Raw genomic sequence first — 17197 nt, 5'->3', positions numbered from 1 at the left:
AATTCCACAATTTTAGGTTTTTATTTTTGACTGCTCTCAGGTACTGGAGGCTAAAAGAAATATTAGTATAATGATTCAGCATTCATACTCATTTGTTAGACCCAACTTTCTCTGTATAACTCCATTACCTTTGATCTTTCTCCCACTCTTTAGGGGTATTTGGGCTATGGCTATTCTAACTTCTTCATGTTGGAAAGGGCTGTCAATAATATGGGATAAGGGAATGGAACTAGTTGACATTCTGGAAAGGCTGGCCCCTCTGCATTTTAGGACTTATCTTGTTCAGGGACCTATCTGTAGGTTGTAGGTTTTGGATAGTTACCCTAATGCATGGAAACTTTGTACGATCTTATATAATGCCCTAAGTGTTCTTTAGGATTGTCATGAAGGGTTTTGGCTGGGTTTGGCAAATAATGATAGTAGCAGTGTCTAACTGAATCACGCATAAGAGTAACCTCCAGTGTAGCCTCTCGACTCTATTTGAACTCTCTAAGCCACTGACACCTTATCCTTATTTTTCTTTTTTTTTTTACTGATCTGTCCATACCCTGGATAAAAGGAGAATCAAACACAAGGTTTACACAATCACAGTCACATTGTAAAAGCTATATAGTTATATAGTCTTCTTTAAGAATCAAGGCTACTGAAAACAGCTCAATGGTTTCAGGTACTTCTCTCTAGCCACTCCAATACACCATAAACTAAAAAGGAATATCTATATAGTGCATAAGAATAACCTCCAGGATAACCCCTTGACTGTTTGAAATCTCTCAGCCACTGAAACTTTATTTTGTTTCATTTCTCTCTTCCCTGTTTTGGTCAAGAATGCTTAAGAGAAAGAAATATTTTAATGACACATTGACCTGCCTATTCAATCTTAAACTCTGCATTAGATTTAGATCTAAGAATAAGGGACATTTTAGAATGTATTCAGTTGAACTAATGATATGATAAAATTTTCTCCTGCTGCTTTGAATGTGGTCTTCATTATAAAGCCCTAGGTCCCTTATCATGAGACACCAAGCAGGGCTCTACTGAGGCTATGGGCAGTTGCCCTGGAAACATACCAAGTCTGCATTGTGCCCCTATGGACTTTGTCCCCCACCATTTCTATGATTTTTTAGAGGATTCAAGAGAGGGTATTTCCCCCAAAACTCATTATTTGAAGAGTTATGTTAGAAATATGCATTGATACCTATTAAAAATGACACATTTACTATAGCTTTTCTCATGCTACTTGGAGACCAACTTCCACATAAGTAAACTTTGTATGGTCCTGGAGACAGGACAGTGATAGATGAAAAAAAAAAACCACTATTTTAGTCTCTTTTTAACTCAATGTCTCTACAGAAAGAGCATCAGGTGGTCCCTGTGCAATTATTCTTTGCCTTCCTTCCATTCCATTTATTTACATTTAAATCAAATTAACTTGGTATCAATGTATTTCCTTTCAATTTATTTGTAGCCGAAGGTCTGACACACTTGAAGAAGTTGTATTTACTCTGCTTGAGCCATTTGTCTGACATTGGAAAGGGAACGGGTTACATAGTTAAGCCTCTATCAGACCAACCCTGTGACCTTAAAGAAATCCAATTAGTCTCTTGCTGTCTGTCAGTAAATGTGAAAACCCTAGTAACTGTCGCCTGCATTAACTGAATGAAAACGGTGCAGCAGAATGTATGATCCTTTTATATAATGCATGCTTGGGGGATGGGAGTCTCTCAAATGGAAATTTAACTTCAAGAGAAACTGGAAAAGATAAGAAAGTAGTCCAGGTAATCATTTTTATTTATTTTTAATGCTTTTTCTCCATGATGCTTTATTGGAATTAAAATTTATTACAGAAGGATGATAGGACAGAATTTCAGAATAATGATGTTATCACTTTCAGAGAAGATAAAAAGGAAGAAAACAAGAAATGGATATTTGAAATGACATACATCCTGTCTTTTAATTACTGCCTAATAAATGTTTGTATAAATGGATAAATAAATAATTAAGAAGCAGGGAGGTAAGGATTTCTTGAAATGTTCTCAGGCCTTCCGGTTCATACTCGTTGCCCTGTTAAGATAAAGTTAAGATGCATTAATGTAATAGTTGATTCTTTGTAGTTCCCCAAGGGTGTGTATACCAATTGTGAAAAAACCTTTGCATATTTCTGGATATACTGGGTATGCTCAAATCCATGTTTCAAAATTTCGATTTTGGAACTAAGATGTATAACCCTTGTGATAGTGAGATTCAGTTGTCAACTTGGCCAGGTGAAGGTACCTAGTTCTGTTGCTGTGAACATGAGCCAATGGTACGTGAACCTCATCTGTTGCTCAATACACCTGCAGTCAGCTAGGAGGCATGCCTGCTGCAATGAATGATGTTTGATTTAATTGGCTGGTACTTAAATGAGAGAGCACAACTTAGCACAGCCTAAGCAGCTCAGCATACCTCATCTCAGCACTTGCAGCTCAGCCCAGGTCTTTCGAGATGCAGAAAGAAATCACCCCGGGGAAAGTTGTTGGAATCCAGAGGCCTGGAGAGAAGACCAGCAGAGACCATCCTGTGCCTTCCCACGTAAGAAAGAATGTCAGTTGAAAATTAGCTGCCTTTCCTCTGAAGAACTAACACAATAAATCCCCTCTTATTAAAAGCCAATCCATCTCTGGTGTGTTGCATTCTGGCAGCTAGCAAACTAGAATATCCTTTTAAAAACAGACTATGAAATTGCTGCCCATAAAGATTACTCTGGAAACCCAAGTTGGGTCTTTTTTTGTTTTCAAATACACTTTAACTATCTCTGCCTTTTAATTGGAGTGTTTAGTGTGTTTACATTTACTGTGATTAATGATATGTTTGGATTTATATCTGCCATTTTGCTTTGTTCTCTATATTTCTCATCTATTTTTGTTGTTGTTGTATTTCTGTTTTCCTGCATGATAATGGCATTTTAGAATTGCAACACTCTCATAGATTATGTATTCCAACCTCTTCACTGTACAGATAAAAGACACTGAGGCTTAGAGAGATGGAATAACTTTCCCGTAATGACATGAAAACTATAACCCATACTACTTTAGACTGTATGTGACCCGGACTTTATTAGTAAGGACCTACGACCAGGAAATATGTGCCCATCTGACATAGTCATGGGTGTTGAGGGTTAAACCTATCCAACTCCCTTTAGAAATAATTAAATTAGTGAAGTCACATCATGGTTTGCATTACTATCAGCAAAGAAGGCAAGGACTCGGAATTGCTTTAAGGATATTTTTAATGCATATATATTTCCCCAAAATTCTTTTACTTTGAATTTAAATTTTTTTTTTTTTGCAGCTCAGAATCTTCACAATTTGGCTAAACTGCCAAATTGACTTACTAGTACATACAGATTAATGATATCATTCTTCATACTGTTTGTTTATATTTGGAATTTTCCATGAAAATGTTAACAAAAGAATGTGTATTTTTAAGATGAGGCTTCCTCAACTCTTCTGCAGAGGCAACAAACATAAAAATCACTCCTTCCCTTACATCCTTTCATCCTTCATCAAATTCAGGATGGATACAACTCCTGGGCCTTTTTCTGGCTCTTCAGGTTTACAGCTGCACGTCCTGGAGCAGTTGACAGCACTTATGCTACCCTGGTGGTGTGATGTGCGAGTCGGCCTGACCAGGCTGTTGAGCAACTGGAGGCAGCCCCACCACTTGTCAAGCTTGGACTGAGAAACTGGAGACTTGTAGATGAAGATGTTAGAATTTTAGGTAGGTACACACAGAGAGCTAAGAGAAAAGGGGTTGGACCTATCAAAGTTCTTAAGTTGGGTTTATTTGTTTTATTCTTTGGCAATCCACTCTACATCTGAAAATTGTCTAACAATGTCTAATTCATCCCCTTTTAAACTCTCTTCCTTATTGATAGCAAGATGGTTGCGCACAGCCATGGATGCAGCTCCCGAGATGGCTTCTTCGTAGACATTGTCTTTTCTAAAGCTAATAGATACATTCATCCAGGATGAAAGGAAGAGGATGCCAGGATATGTAGACTAAAGAAGAGGAGGAATGGAAGGGAGTTTAAGATAAAACAGTACTGTACCTCACTTCCTTAAAGGAAGGGATTCCTGTTCAGCTTTGTATTCCTCTTCACTCCAAGAATTGCAGGTCATAAAAAAAACTGAGATTTTTGTAAGCATATTTACTTAGTACAGTGCCTGGCACGTAGAAAACTCTCAATGAATGTTTGCTGAATAGGAGATAATTATCAACAAACTGCTGTTGAATGAAGAAACAAACTAAAGTTATTTAAGATCAGAGGGAAATTTCCATTATGTTCTTTAATTCCATTTAATTCACTCATATTTGAATGTAAAAAGCACTTTTTTTTTTTTAACATGGGCAGGCACTGGGAATCGAACCCAGTAGCCGGCATGGCAGGTGAGAATGCTTGCCACTGTGCCACTGTTGCCCAAAAAGCACTTTCTTATATGAGAACAAGTTCAGACTCCCAAAAAGGATCAGCATTCTTTAAAGAAGCAGAAAATTGGCAGTTTAGAAACAGCTAAAACAAAAGGACCTAAAAAAATCAGGTCCTCTTCAGTAGCTGATGCATGTATGCAATTCCAACTGTGACTTCAGAGATTAAGGAAGGAAGAGAAAATGTACCACAGTCTATTGTTCCCTACACATACTGCCTAGTCTCTAAATCCTTAAAAATAACCGTTTGCCATAAAGAAAGAGTTCTAAAAAAATGTTTAATCTGAATTTATGTAAGCCAAGACAACTCTGAAGAAAACAAAATGGTATTAGCCCACTTTTCACCTTTTATTCATGGCATCTTAAATTAATGGCTTGGTACTGATGCAGGCAACACTTAGCCTGTACATTGAGGAAGTCACTGCAAACAAATTCTGGACACAATACTCCATTTAGTAAGTGAGCATATATTCTTTAGAGCTAATCGTTAGTCTGACTTGTAAAAGCAGATGTTTTACAGTCAAGTAGTTCATTCCCCTCTCTAAACTTTACAGATGAGAAAGCTTAGGGAAGTTAACTGACTTGTCCAAAACTATTTACATAGAGGCAAAATCAAGGATTGGAATCCAAATCTCTTACCTTGTAGGTCCAGTGGTTTTTTGTTTTTCTCCTTACAATATACTAACTTTGCAAAACAGAGCTAATCACACTGCATGGAGGAGGCTCAATCAAAAACTGCAGGCCAAGAAGTTAATATAATTTCCTTGTTTGTCCAGCTTTAAGCAACTGTGTAGCAAGATCTAGTATAAGGCTGCTGCGTACAGGCGTAGGCTGCGAAGTTTCTTACTTTCATACCCATAAACTGGCCAGGATATTTTTCCCAAGTAACCACCTATTACCAGTTCATATCTTTCCACAGAATGCTGAAGTGTTACTTTAGTGTTTCTAGCATTGATTTGTAATTTATTTTTTCTACATGTCAAAGCAGTTTTTATACATATAAATAAAAACCCAAGTTTGCAAAAAACAAAACAACAACAAAAAAAGCTGGCCAGACTTTGGTAATTAAGACTTCTCTATATAATAATGCATAGGCCAATGTCACTTGTTGTGCCCATTCTCAAATAATGTAGGTGGTATTAAAGTACCTTTGGTAGGATAGCTCCACTGGTGTTGCCTCTGCACGGGTGTTGAGTAAAAAGGCACAAAGCATCATACAGAAGTGTAGTCAGTACCAGAACCCTTTTAAAACCCCATGGGGATGAAGACAAGCACGGGATGGTAACACATCCCTTTTAAACATCTCTCAGTACATGGCAGTTCTTCCGATTTCATGCATGACCCCAATTCACATTTTGTTGAGGCTAACAGAGAAACAATCACCCTGTAATAGTAGACCATTCCTATAGTGGGCATAGTATAATACTCTACTATAATGGATAGAGTAATAGTTGGTGCCTGACTACATTTTAGGAAGTTTCAATTTCCCCACAGTCCAGTAGTGTGGGCTCTATTCCATCAACAGATAAATACCTAAACAGGGCTGCAGATGTCATGGATAATGACTGACTCCCTACCAAGGAGAAGTCACTTGGACATGGTCACTTATAACTATGGATGACTACAATTCTGCTCGGCAGAGATGGCTTCTTAGATGTTGGTTATTGCACTGTAAATAAAGAGGATTTGGAAGTGTTGCTCATATGTAAAGGAGGATGAGGTGAATGAAGAAATTGTTGGGAATGCTACAAAAACAAGAATTCTCTGGATAGCTGACTGATGGCTAGAAAAGTCATAAATTTTCAGGACACTGGATACTAGAAAAGTTGAATCCACTCTCAAAATATCTTTTTTTAAAACAATAGTTGTATTTCTTCATTTCTTCATTCACCTCATCCTCCTTTACATATGAGCAGCACTTCCAAATCCTCTTTATTTACAGTGCGATAACCAACATCTAAGAAGCCATCTCTGTCGAGCAGAATTGTAGACATCCTGCAGTAATAAGTGACCATGTCCAAGTGACTTTTCCTTGGTAGAGAGTCATTCATTATCCTTGACATCTGCAACAATAGTTGTAGAACTCACGACAACCTGAAAAAAACCTCACAGGTAATGTGAATGCTACTTTGTTATTTTTTTCTAAGTAATATTGGCCACGAGGGGAAGTCCTTCAAATTTACATTTGGAAATCATTCAAAGTAAATAAAATTATCTAAATGATTCTCAGACTTCACCACAGTTAACAATTCATTATTTTTTGACAAAGCCAAAAAAAAAAGGTTAGAAATTACCTGTTGTAGACTTAATACTATATACTATACTCTAAGGACCATTACGTTTGGTTAATTATATAATGGAAACTTAAACTGTTTGTGCAGCCCTGACATCAAATTCCATATTATATATTATATATATATAATATTATATATAATATATATAATATATTCCATATTATATATGGAATTCCATATATTTTTGCAATATATTCCATATATTTTGCTAACAAAATGAAACATTAAAAGGACAACTAAAAAAGGTGACAAAAAAGATAAACGCTATTATGTCATTCATTGCTTAAATGTAACCCACTTAACCAAAATAAAACATATGGACTAATTATAAATGTTATAAAAATTTTTTAATGAGAAACTATTTTAAAAAATGATAATTAAAAATGTTAAATTTACTAAATATTAGAACATGTTCCAAAGTTTGATTTAAAATTTTTCCTTTACTTTGCAGGACATAACTCAGGAGAGCCTCAAAGAAAATGTGGCAATTGAGTTTGGAAGAGCTATAAAAGACACTTTTAGAATGGAAATTTTTTTCTTTTCCCAAAATGTGTATCATTATTCAGAAGCATGTTTATAGATGTCACTGAAGAAAATATTGTATTAACAGCCTGAAAGGATCTACTCCATCACGTAGCTCTCTGATAAAGCTAATGTCATGTTCACACAGTAGTCAGCTATAAAACCACAGTTAGCAAAATTAAATTTGGAGAAACATATTTTATAAAGCAAACTTCTATTTAAAGTCTATAGAATTTACCAGGCTCTCACTGCCCCAAAATACATTTTACAAAAATATAGTTTCGTAGACTTCATGAAATGTGAACAAGATCACTATTCTCTAACATTTAGAGTAAATGACTCAATAGTCAATGCAAAGTTGGGTATTCAAATATTGGAACTCAAGGAGTTAATACTCCTCATAAATATAAATTAGAGTACTTATGGTCTTGGTTGACCAATCCTATTGTTAGTTCCATATCTATTTGGCACATTTGTAAAGCCAGTCCTGAATCCTTGGGTTGCTCCAATTCCTAAGGCTCCTAGTCCTTGATTAAGCATGCTGCCGTATGGGGTGTATCCATGATTAAGACCCAAACCATAAGGCCTAGTGTGTGTATTCGGAAGAATAACTGGGCCCACATTTTTTCCAGGGGTGTTAAATGAAAATTCTGGAGGTGGACTACTTTTAGCTGGAGTCGATGTGATGGGGTTCAAATCATCAGTACCCTTTAAAGGAGGCATTGGGATTATGTGTTGATCTGAAAAGTTTAGGACACTGGCTGCAACAGGCCCAGACAGTAAGGCAGACCTAGTCCAATCATCCTTGAAAATCTGAACGGTCAGAGTAGACACTAGAGTGTACAGCCTGTTGGTCACATGAGCAAGAACCATTTGTTCATTTGCATCTCGTCGAATTCTTACATGCACTGATCCAGCCTAAAAGGGGCAAAATAATAAGAAAAAAATTGCTTAGAATTAAACTACTGAAAATTCCATTAGAAATGAACATTCAGTTTATGATCTGGTTGTCACAGTAGTCGGTATTTTCTTTAAAACAATAGAAAGCTTAAGATCTTGATATCTCTTAACGACTACTCACTAGTAATTATCAAGGTAAACAGTTTATGAAATAACTTTGAATAAAATATGATTAAAAAGACCTTTATTTGCTGCCTACTAAAGACTAAGCACTCTGAATAAATATAAAAATAAGAAAGAAAACACTACAATTATTGTAGGAGGAAGACAGGCATGTTATAACAAAAGGAAGGATAAATAATGAAAAATGCAACGGAACAGCAGAAAAAATAGGTAGGTATTTCAATTGGGGAAGATTAAAACAAAGATAGTATTTGATCTAGGGTTGATTGTTAAATGGAATTTCAAAAAATGGAGACGCATTCCAACCTGAGGGAATAGCAATTAAAATGCATGGCATGTCTGAGTAAGAATAATAACATTAATATGTAAAAAATGCAAATATTTCAGAGAGCAGAGGGAAAACCGGAGGGAGGAGAGAGAGAGACAGAGACAGAGACAGAGAGAAAAGTAATAAGATTAAAAGGAAAGGCTAGGTAGGAGAGGGACTTAGAATGTTAACAGCAACAGTCAAACACAAGTAAAATAATCAGATTTCAGAAAAACCGAAGGCAAGGATGGCTGATAACTGAGTAGGAAATGACAACAGTCCATGTTGGAAACAAAGAGGGCTGAGCCAGGTCATGAATAGTGGAATCAGACAGGGACAGACTGGATTCATGATTATTTTAGGGACAGACTGGGTGTAAACGGATGATCTGGTTTCTAGCCTAGCTTATTAGAAGGATAAAGGACCACCAAGATTTACCATGATAGTTAGAAAAGATGTCTGCCATATATTATTCTCTTAACGTAGATAATAAAGTAGCAGGAAATGATTCTGTTTTGGTTAAAAATACACACATACACACACAGAAAAATACTAAAAATGACAGCACCAATCTCTAGATGGTAAAATTAAGAATTTTTATTCTCTTTGTCTCTTAGGTGTAAATTCTGATTTATCTAACAATTACGTACTATTTGTGCTGTACAAATGTAAATAAGATACAGTAAGGAAAACAAAATTAAGTAAAATAGCAAATATTTCATGTTTATTTCTAAACTCAGATTTTCAAAACAAAGCATAAACTACGTTTAAATTAGGCAAATAGTTGGCTTTATAATGTGTCTGAATCTACAATAAGGCTAAAAAAAATTAGTACGTAAAAGAGCTAGTGAAATAGAGGAACTACTGGTATCGCTTCAATTTGACTTCTAGTTTATAACCTTCAGGGAAGACATGTCAAAAAATCAAGTCTTCTTTGAGTTCTCCCTTTTTTCTGTCACTACCTTTTCACGGCTGTCACAATGCAAAAACTATAAGACTCTGTATCATACTCTTTCTGCCTGATTTGAAAATAAAATGTATCATACTCTTTCTGCTTGATTTGGAAATCAAAGTAATTAATATAGATGAAAACTGTTTCCAAGTATGAGTTTGAACAGAGTTCCCTATAATTGTGGTGTATGTGCCAATCTATGGATTTTGTGCCATCTATTTTTTTAAAATATTTTTTATTGTGAAAGATAACATACATACAAAAAAGTGATATATTTCAAAGTACATTTTAACAAGTAGTTATAGAATAAATTTCAAAATATATGGTTTACCGTTCCACAATTTCAGGTTATTTCCTTCTAGCTGTTCTAAGACACTAGAGACTAAAAAGAAGTATTAAATGATTCAGTAGTCATACTCATTTGTTAAACCCTATCTTCTCTGTTATAACTCCTTTTTCTCCTTTGATCCTTCTCCCAATCTTTAGGGATATTTGGGCAATGACCATTCTAACTTCTTCATGTTGAAAAGGGATGTTGATATTATGGGGTAGGGGATGACCAAACTGGCTGATGTTCTTGGAGACCAGTACCTCTGGATTTCAGAGCTTATCTGGCCTATGAACAATCTGGAGGTTTTAGGTTTCTGAAAAATAAACTTAGTGAGTGAAACCTTTACAAAGTCTCAGATAAAGGCTTGGATTTTCTTTAGGGTTTACAGGAATACTGTTGATTGGGGCTTGGCATACCACGGCAATTAGCAATATCTAGCTGGAGTTTGCATAGAGTAACTTTCAGAATAGCCTCTCGACTTTGAAATATTTTAGACATTTATCAATGTTATTATTTTGTTAAATTTCTTTTCCTCCTTTTGGTCAGGGAGGCATTGTGTGACATCTATTTTTGATAGTTCAAAATCTTGTTTTGTCCTGATTGGGAGGGGCCAAGATGGCGGCTAGGTAATGTGCGTGTTTTAGTTCGTCCTCCAGAACAACTACTAAATAACCAGAAACAGTACAGAACAGCTCCCGGAGCCACGAGAGTGACTGGACACACAGCATACCCCAGTCTGGACCAGCTGGACCGGCTGCGAGTCTCCGGAACAGTGAGTTCCCCAAGCCGTGCACAGTTCCCCAAGCCGCGGCGCCCGGCGCCCCTCCCCCACAGGCAGCTTCCCAGAGGGAGAGGAAAGAGACTCTAAAAGTAGCAGGGACTGAGTTCAACCAAACACCAATTGTGGCATTAATAAACAAATTCTGACTACTAAAAATAGGCCCCCAGCTCATGCGAAACTGGTCAAGGCGGAGGTTGCCTATTGGGCTAACCAAAAAAGAGGAAAGGGGATGAAGCAGAGGCTTTGGGGGCTGTCTCTACGGAGGCTTGGTTGCCTCTGGATTCAGCGGTGGGACTTCTCGGGCTGCAACTGTCCCAGGCATAGGCAGAAACAGACTGCTTTCAGGGCTGTCTCCCACGTGTGCCTTCCCCAGGGTAGGGGTGAAACGCAACTCAGGTGGAATCCTTCTCTCAAGGAATTCAGACCCCAGGGCTTGGCAATTTGAAGCCATTAAAGCCAGCCTACAACCTCTCCTCTGTCTCCACCACGCCCCCAGCAGGGAGAGCCTTCCAAAGTTAAAGAAGCCACAACATCTTTTGCTGGTGGGACCCGCAGAAAGACAAGCACCACATACTGGGCAGGATAGGAAAAACAGAGTCCAGAGACTTCACAGGAAAGTCTTCCAACCTGCTGGGTCTCACCCTCAGGAAAAACTGACACAGGTGACTCCTTCCCCCCAAAAGGAGGCCAGCTATGTCCAGGAAAACACGACTGGAGTCTGTAATACCTATGTAGACCCTCCTAAAGGTGGGGAGGGAAAAGGCACCTTACAAGCAGGACAAGAAACAAGAAAACAAGAACTGAAAAATTACCCTCTGTTAAACAAAACTTAAGCTAGAGGCCCAGAAAAAGCTGAACTGAAGGTCAAAGAACAGATAGACAACAAACTCATCTAGCAAGAAAACCCTAGGTAAGATAAGTAAAAGCAATCTCCAGAATAAACTAATTAAGGTAATTAAATGTCCAGACGCCAGCAAAAAATAACAAATTACACCAGGAAAATTGAAGCTATGGCCCAGTCAAAGGAACAAACCAATAGTTCAAATGAGATACAGGATCTGAGACAACTAATTCTGAATATACGAACAGAAATGGAAAACCTCTTCAAAAACCAAATCAATGAATTGAGGAGGACATGAAGAAGGCAAGGAATGAACAAAAAGAAGAAACTGAAAGTCTGAAAAAACAAATCACAGAACTTATGGGAATGAAAGATACAGCAGAAGAGATGAAAAAAAAAACAATGGAAACCTACAATGGTAGATTTCAATAGACAGAGGTTAGAATCAGTGAACTGGAGGATGGAACATCTGAAATCCAAAAAGAAAAAGAAACTATAGGGAAAAGAATGGAAAAATATGAGCAGGGGCTCAGGGAATTGAATGATAATATGAAGCACACAAACATACATGTTGTGGGTGTTCCGGAAGGAGAAGAGAAGGGAAAAGGAGGAGAAAAACCAATGAAAGAAATTATCACTGATAATTTCCCAACTCTTATGAAAGACCTAAAATTACAGATCCAAGAAGTGCAACGCCCTCCAAAGAGAATAGATCCAAATAGACGTTCTCCAAGACGCTTACTAGTCAGAATGTCAGAGGTCAAAGAGAAAGAGAGGATCTTGAAAGCAACAAGGGAAAAGCAATCCATCACATACAAGGGAAACCCAATAAGACTATGTGTAGATTTCTCAGCAGAAACCATGGAGGCGAGAAGAGAGTGGGATGATACATTTAAAGTACTAAAAGAGAAAAACTGCCATCCAAGAATTCTATACCCAGCAAAATTGTCCTTCAAAATTGAGGGAGAAATTAAAACATTTTCAGACAAAGAGTAACTGAGAGAATTTGTGACCAAGAGACCAGCTCTGCAAGAAATACTAAAGGGAGCACTAGAGACAGACACGAAAAGACAGAACAGAGAGGTGTGGAGAAGAGTGTAGAAAGAAGGAAAATTAGATATGATATATAAAATACAAAAGGCAAAATGGTAGAGGAAAGTACTACCCAAACAGTAATAACACTAAATGTTAATGGACTGAACTCCCCAATCAAAAGACATAGACTGGCAGAATGGATTACAAAACAGGATCCTTCTATATGCTATCTACAGGAAACACATCTTAGACCCAAAGATAAACATAGGTTGAAAGTGAAAGGTTGGGAAAAGATATTTCTTGCAAATAACAACCAGAAAAGAGCAGGAGTAGCTATACTAATATCCAACAAATTAGACTTCAAATGTAAAACAGTTAAAAGAGACAAAGAAGGATACTATCTACTAATAAAAGGAACAATTCAACAAGAAGACATAACAATCATAAATATTTATGCACTGAACCAGAATGCCCCAAAATACGTGAGGCATACACTGCAAATACTGAAAAGGGAAATAGACACACCTATCATAATAGTTGGAGACTTCAATTCCCCACTCTCATCAATGGACAGAACATCTAGACAGAGGATCACTAAAGAAACAGAGAATTTGAATATTACAATATTACAATAAATGAGCTAGACTTAACAGACATTTATAGGACATTACACCCAACAACAGCAGGATACACCTTTTTCTCAAGTGCTCATGGATCATTCTCATATGACCCATATGCTGGGTCACAAAGCAAGTCTCAACAAATTTTAAAAAGATTGAAATCATACACAACACTTTCTTAGATCATAAAGGAATGAAGTTGGAAATCAATTCACAAATACGTGGAGGCTCAACAACACACTGTTAAACAACCAGTGGGTCAAGGAAGAAATTACAAGAGAAATTAGTAAATATCTCGAGGTGAATGAAAATGAAAACACAACATATCAAAACCTATGGGACGCAGCAAAAGCAGTGTTAAGAGGGAAATTTATTGCCCTAAATGCCTATATCAGAAAAGAAGAAAAGGCAAAAATTCAGGAATTAACTGTCCACTTGGAAGAACTGGAGAAAGAACAGCAAACTGACCCCAAAGCAAGCAAAAGGAAAGAAATAACAAAGATTAGAGCAGAAATAAATGAAATTGAGAACATGAAAACAATAGAGAAAATCAATAAGACCAGAAGTTGGTTCTATGAGAAAATCAATAAGATTGATGGGCCCTTAGCAAGAGTGACAAAAAGAAGAAGAGAGAGGACGCAAATAAATAAGATCAGAAATGGAAGAGGAGACATAACCACTGACCTCACAGAAACAAAGGAGGTAATAACAGGATACTATGAACAACTTTATGCTAATAAATACAACAATGTAGATGAAATGGACAAGTTCCTAGAAAGGCATGAATAACCAACTTTGACTCAAGAAGAGATAGATGACCTCAACAAACCAATCACAAGTAAAGAAATTGAATCAGTCATTAAAAAGCTTCCCAAAAAGAAAAGTCCAGGACCAGACGGCTTCACATGTGAATTCTACCAAACATTCCAGAAAGAATTAGTACCAACCCTGCTCAAACTCTTCAAAAAAACTGAAGTGGAGGGAAAGCTACCTAATTCGTTCTATGAAGCCAACATCACCCTCATACCAAAACCAGGCAAAGATATTACAAAAAAAGAAAACTACAGACCAATCTCTCTAATGAATATAGATGCAAAAATCCTCAACAAAATTCTATCAAATCGAATCCAGCTACACATTAAAAGAATTATACATCATGACCAAGTAGGATTAATCCCAGGTATGCAAGGATGGTTCAACATAAGAAAATCAATTAATGTAATACACCATATCAACAAATCAAAGCAGAAAAATCACATGATCATCTCAATTGATGCAGAGAAGGCATTTGACAAGATTCAACATCCTTTCCTGTTGAAAACACTTCAAAGGATAGGAATACAAGGGAACTTCCTTAAAATGATAGAGGGAATATATGAAAAACCCACAGCTAATATCATCCTCAATAGGGAAAAATTGAAAACTTTCCCCCTAAGATCAGGAATAAAAGACAAGGATGTCCAGTATCACCACTGTTATTCAACATCATCTTGGAAGTTCTAGCCAGAGCAATTAGGCAAGAAAAAGAAATACAAGGCATCAAAATTGGAAAGGAAGAAGTACTATCACTGTTTGCAGATGATATGATACTATATATCGAAAACCCTGAAAAATCCACAGCAAAACTACTAGAGCAAAGACAGCCAACCCAATTACAAAATGGGAAAAAGACTTGAACAGACACCTACCAGAAGAAGAAATACGGATGGCCAAGAGGCACATGAAGAGATGCTCAATGTCCCTGGCCATTAGAGAAATGCAAATCAAAACCACAATGAGATATCATCTCACACCCACCAGAATGGCCATTATCAACAAAACAGAAAATGACAAGTGCTGGAGAGGATGCGGAGAAAGAGGCACACTTATCCACTGTTGGTGGGAATGTCAAAGGGTGCAACCACTGTGGAAGGCAGTTTGGCGGTTCCTCAAAAAGCTGAATATAGAATTGCCATACGACCCAGCAATACCATTGCTGGGTATCTACTCAAAGGACTTAAGGGCAAAGACACAAATGGACATTTGCACACCAATGTTTATAGCAGCGTTATTTACAATTGCAAAGAGATGGAAACAGCCAAAATGTCCATCAACAGAAGAATGGCTAAACAAACTGTGGTATATATATACGATGGAATATTATGCAGCTTTAAGACAAGATAAACTTATGAACCATGTAATAACATGGATGGACCTAGAGAATATTATGCTGAGTGAATCCAGCCAAAAACTAAAGGACAAATACTGTATGGTCCCACTGATGTGAACGGACATTCGAGAATAAACTTGAAATATGTCATTGGTAACAGAGTTCAGCAGGAGTTAGAAACAGGGTAAGACATTGGGTAATTGAAGCTGAAGGGATACAGACTGTGCAACAGGACTAGATACAAAAACTCAAAAATGGACAGCACAATAATACCTAATTGTAAAGTAATCATGTTAAAACACTGAATGAAGCTGCATGTGAGAATGATAGAGGGAGGAGGGATGGGGACATAAATGAAATCAGAAAGAAAGATAGATGTTAAAGATCGAGATGGTATAATCTAGGAATGTCTAGAGTGTATAATAGTGAAATGTACAATGTATAAATTTTAAAAATGTTTTGGCATGAGGAAAAACAAAGGAATGTCATTACTGCAGGGTGATGAAAATAGATGATAATACTTTAAAATGTCACCTTATGTGTGAGACTAAAGCAAAAAGTGTTTATTTGTTACAAAATTTAGATTTTGACTAGAGCATTTCCTAATATAACTCATGTAGATAGTTTGATTGAATGTCATAAGTACTTGGAATCTCAGGTAGCACAGGAGATTTTGTTGGTTTGTCCAGAGTGATTCCCCGATGAATCCCAGAATGATTTAATCAGTGACTGGAAAAGTATTTGCAAGTCCCCTTCAGGGAATGGTGAGAGTGGGGAGAAATTCAACTTCACCAAGTTGAATTCTTGATATTCTCACAAGCAGTGTGGACAACCAAAGCTATAGGCTGAGCCCCCAGTCTTGGGGTTTGTTCATATGAAACTTAACCCCACAAAGGATAGGTCAAGTCTACTTAAAATTTAGGCCTAAGAGTCACCCCCAAGAGAGCCTCTTTTGTTGCTCAGATGTCATCTCTCTCTCCAGCCAATATGATGAGCAGTCTCACCACCCTCCCCCTCTCTGCGTGGGACATGACTCCCAGGGGTGTGGATCTTCCTAGCAACATGGGACAAAGATCCTGGAATAAGCTGAGACTCAGCATCAAAGGACTGAGAAAAACCCTAGAATGAGCTGAGAATTAACATCAAGGGATTGAGAGAACCTTCTCGACCAAAAGGGGGAAGAGTAAAATGAGACAAAGTGTCAATGGCTGAGAGATTCCAAACAGAGTTGAGAGGTTACCTTGGAGGTTATTCTTATGCATTAAGTAGATATCACCTTGTTGTTCAAGATGTAGTGGAGAGGATGGAGGGAATTGCTTGAAAATGTAGTGCTGTGTTCCAGTAGCCATGTTTCTTGATGATGATTGAACAGTGATATAGCTTTCACAATGAGACTCTGTGAATGTGAAAACCTTATGTCCGATGCTCCTTTTAGCTACTATATCAACAGAAGAGTAGAACGTATGGAATAAAAATAAATAATAGGGGGAACAAATGTTAAAATAAATTCAGTTTGCAAAAGTGGTAAATGAAAACGAGGGGTAAGGGGTATGGTACGTATAGGTTTTTTTTCTCTATTATCCTTTTATTTTTTTTTCTGTTGTCTTTTTATTTCTTTTTCTAAATTGATGCAAATGTACTAAGAAATGATGAATATGCAACTATGTGATGATATTAAGAATTACTGATTGTATATGTAGAATGGAATGATATTTAAATGTGATGTTTGTTAATTTTTTTAATTAATAAAAAAATTTAAAAAAATAAAAATAAATAAATAAATACAATTTAAAATCTTGTTTTATTAATTTCCCAGGT

General features: G+C 36.9%; 2 protein-coding genes across 9 annotated transcripts in view; one reads left to right on the top strand and one right to left on the bottom strand.

Annotated features, from left to right (window-relative positions):
* NLRC4 (NLR family CARD domain containing 4) overlaps positions 1 to 3966 on the top strand; it is a 45480-nt gene extending 41514 nt beyond the window's left edge. Inside the window, 4 exon segments of the mRNA XM_077134748.1 lie at positions 1466 to 1638; positions 3403 to 3670; positions 3673 to 3756; positions 3914 to 3966. Of these exon segments, the coding sequence (XP_076990863.1) occupies positions 1466 to 1638; positions 3403 to 3670; positions 3673 to 3756; positions 3914 to 3966 (578 nt within the window).
* A 3492-nt stretch (positions 3967 to 7458) lies between these two features.
* Positions 7459 to 17197, bottom strand: part of SLC30A6 (solute carrier family 30 member 6) — a 61164-nt gene continuing 51425 nt past the window's right edge. For all 8 annotated transcript variants that reach the window (XM_077135005.1, XM_077135006.1, XM_077135007.1 and 5 more), the window contains one exon: positions 7459 to 8198. In XM_077135005.1, coding sequence (XP_076991120.1) covers positions 7701 to 8198 — 498 coding nt within the window. In that variant the 3' untranslated portion in view covers positions 7459 to 7700. The remainder of the gene's footprint in view (positions 8199 to 17197) is intronic.

Source organism: Tamandua tetradactyla, chromosome 17, assembly GCF_023851605.1.
Source record: "Tamandua tetradactyla isolate mTamTet1 chromosome 17, mTamTet1.pri, whole genome shotgun sequence".
In the NCBI taxonomy this organism is placed as follows: domain Eukaryota; kingdom Metazoa; phylum Chordata; class Mammalia; order Pilosa; family Myrmecophagidae; genus Tamandua; species Tamandua tetradactyla.
This window is presented reverse-complemented; position numbering and strand designations above follow the sequence as displayed.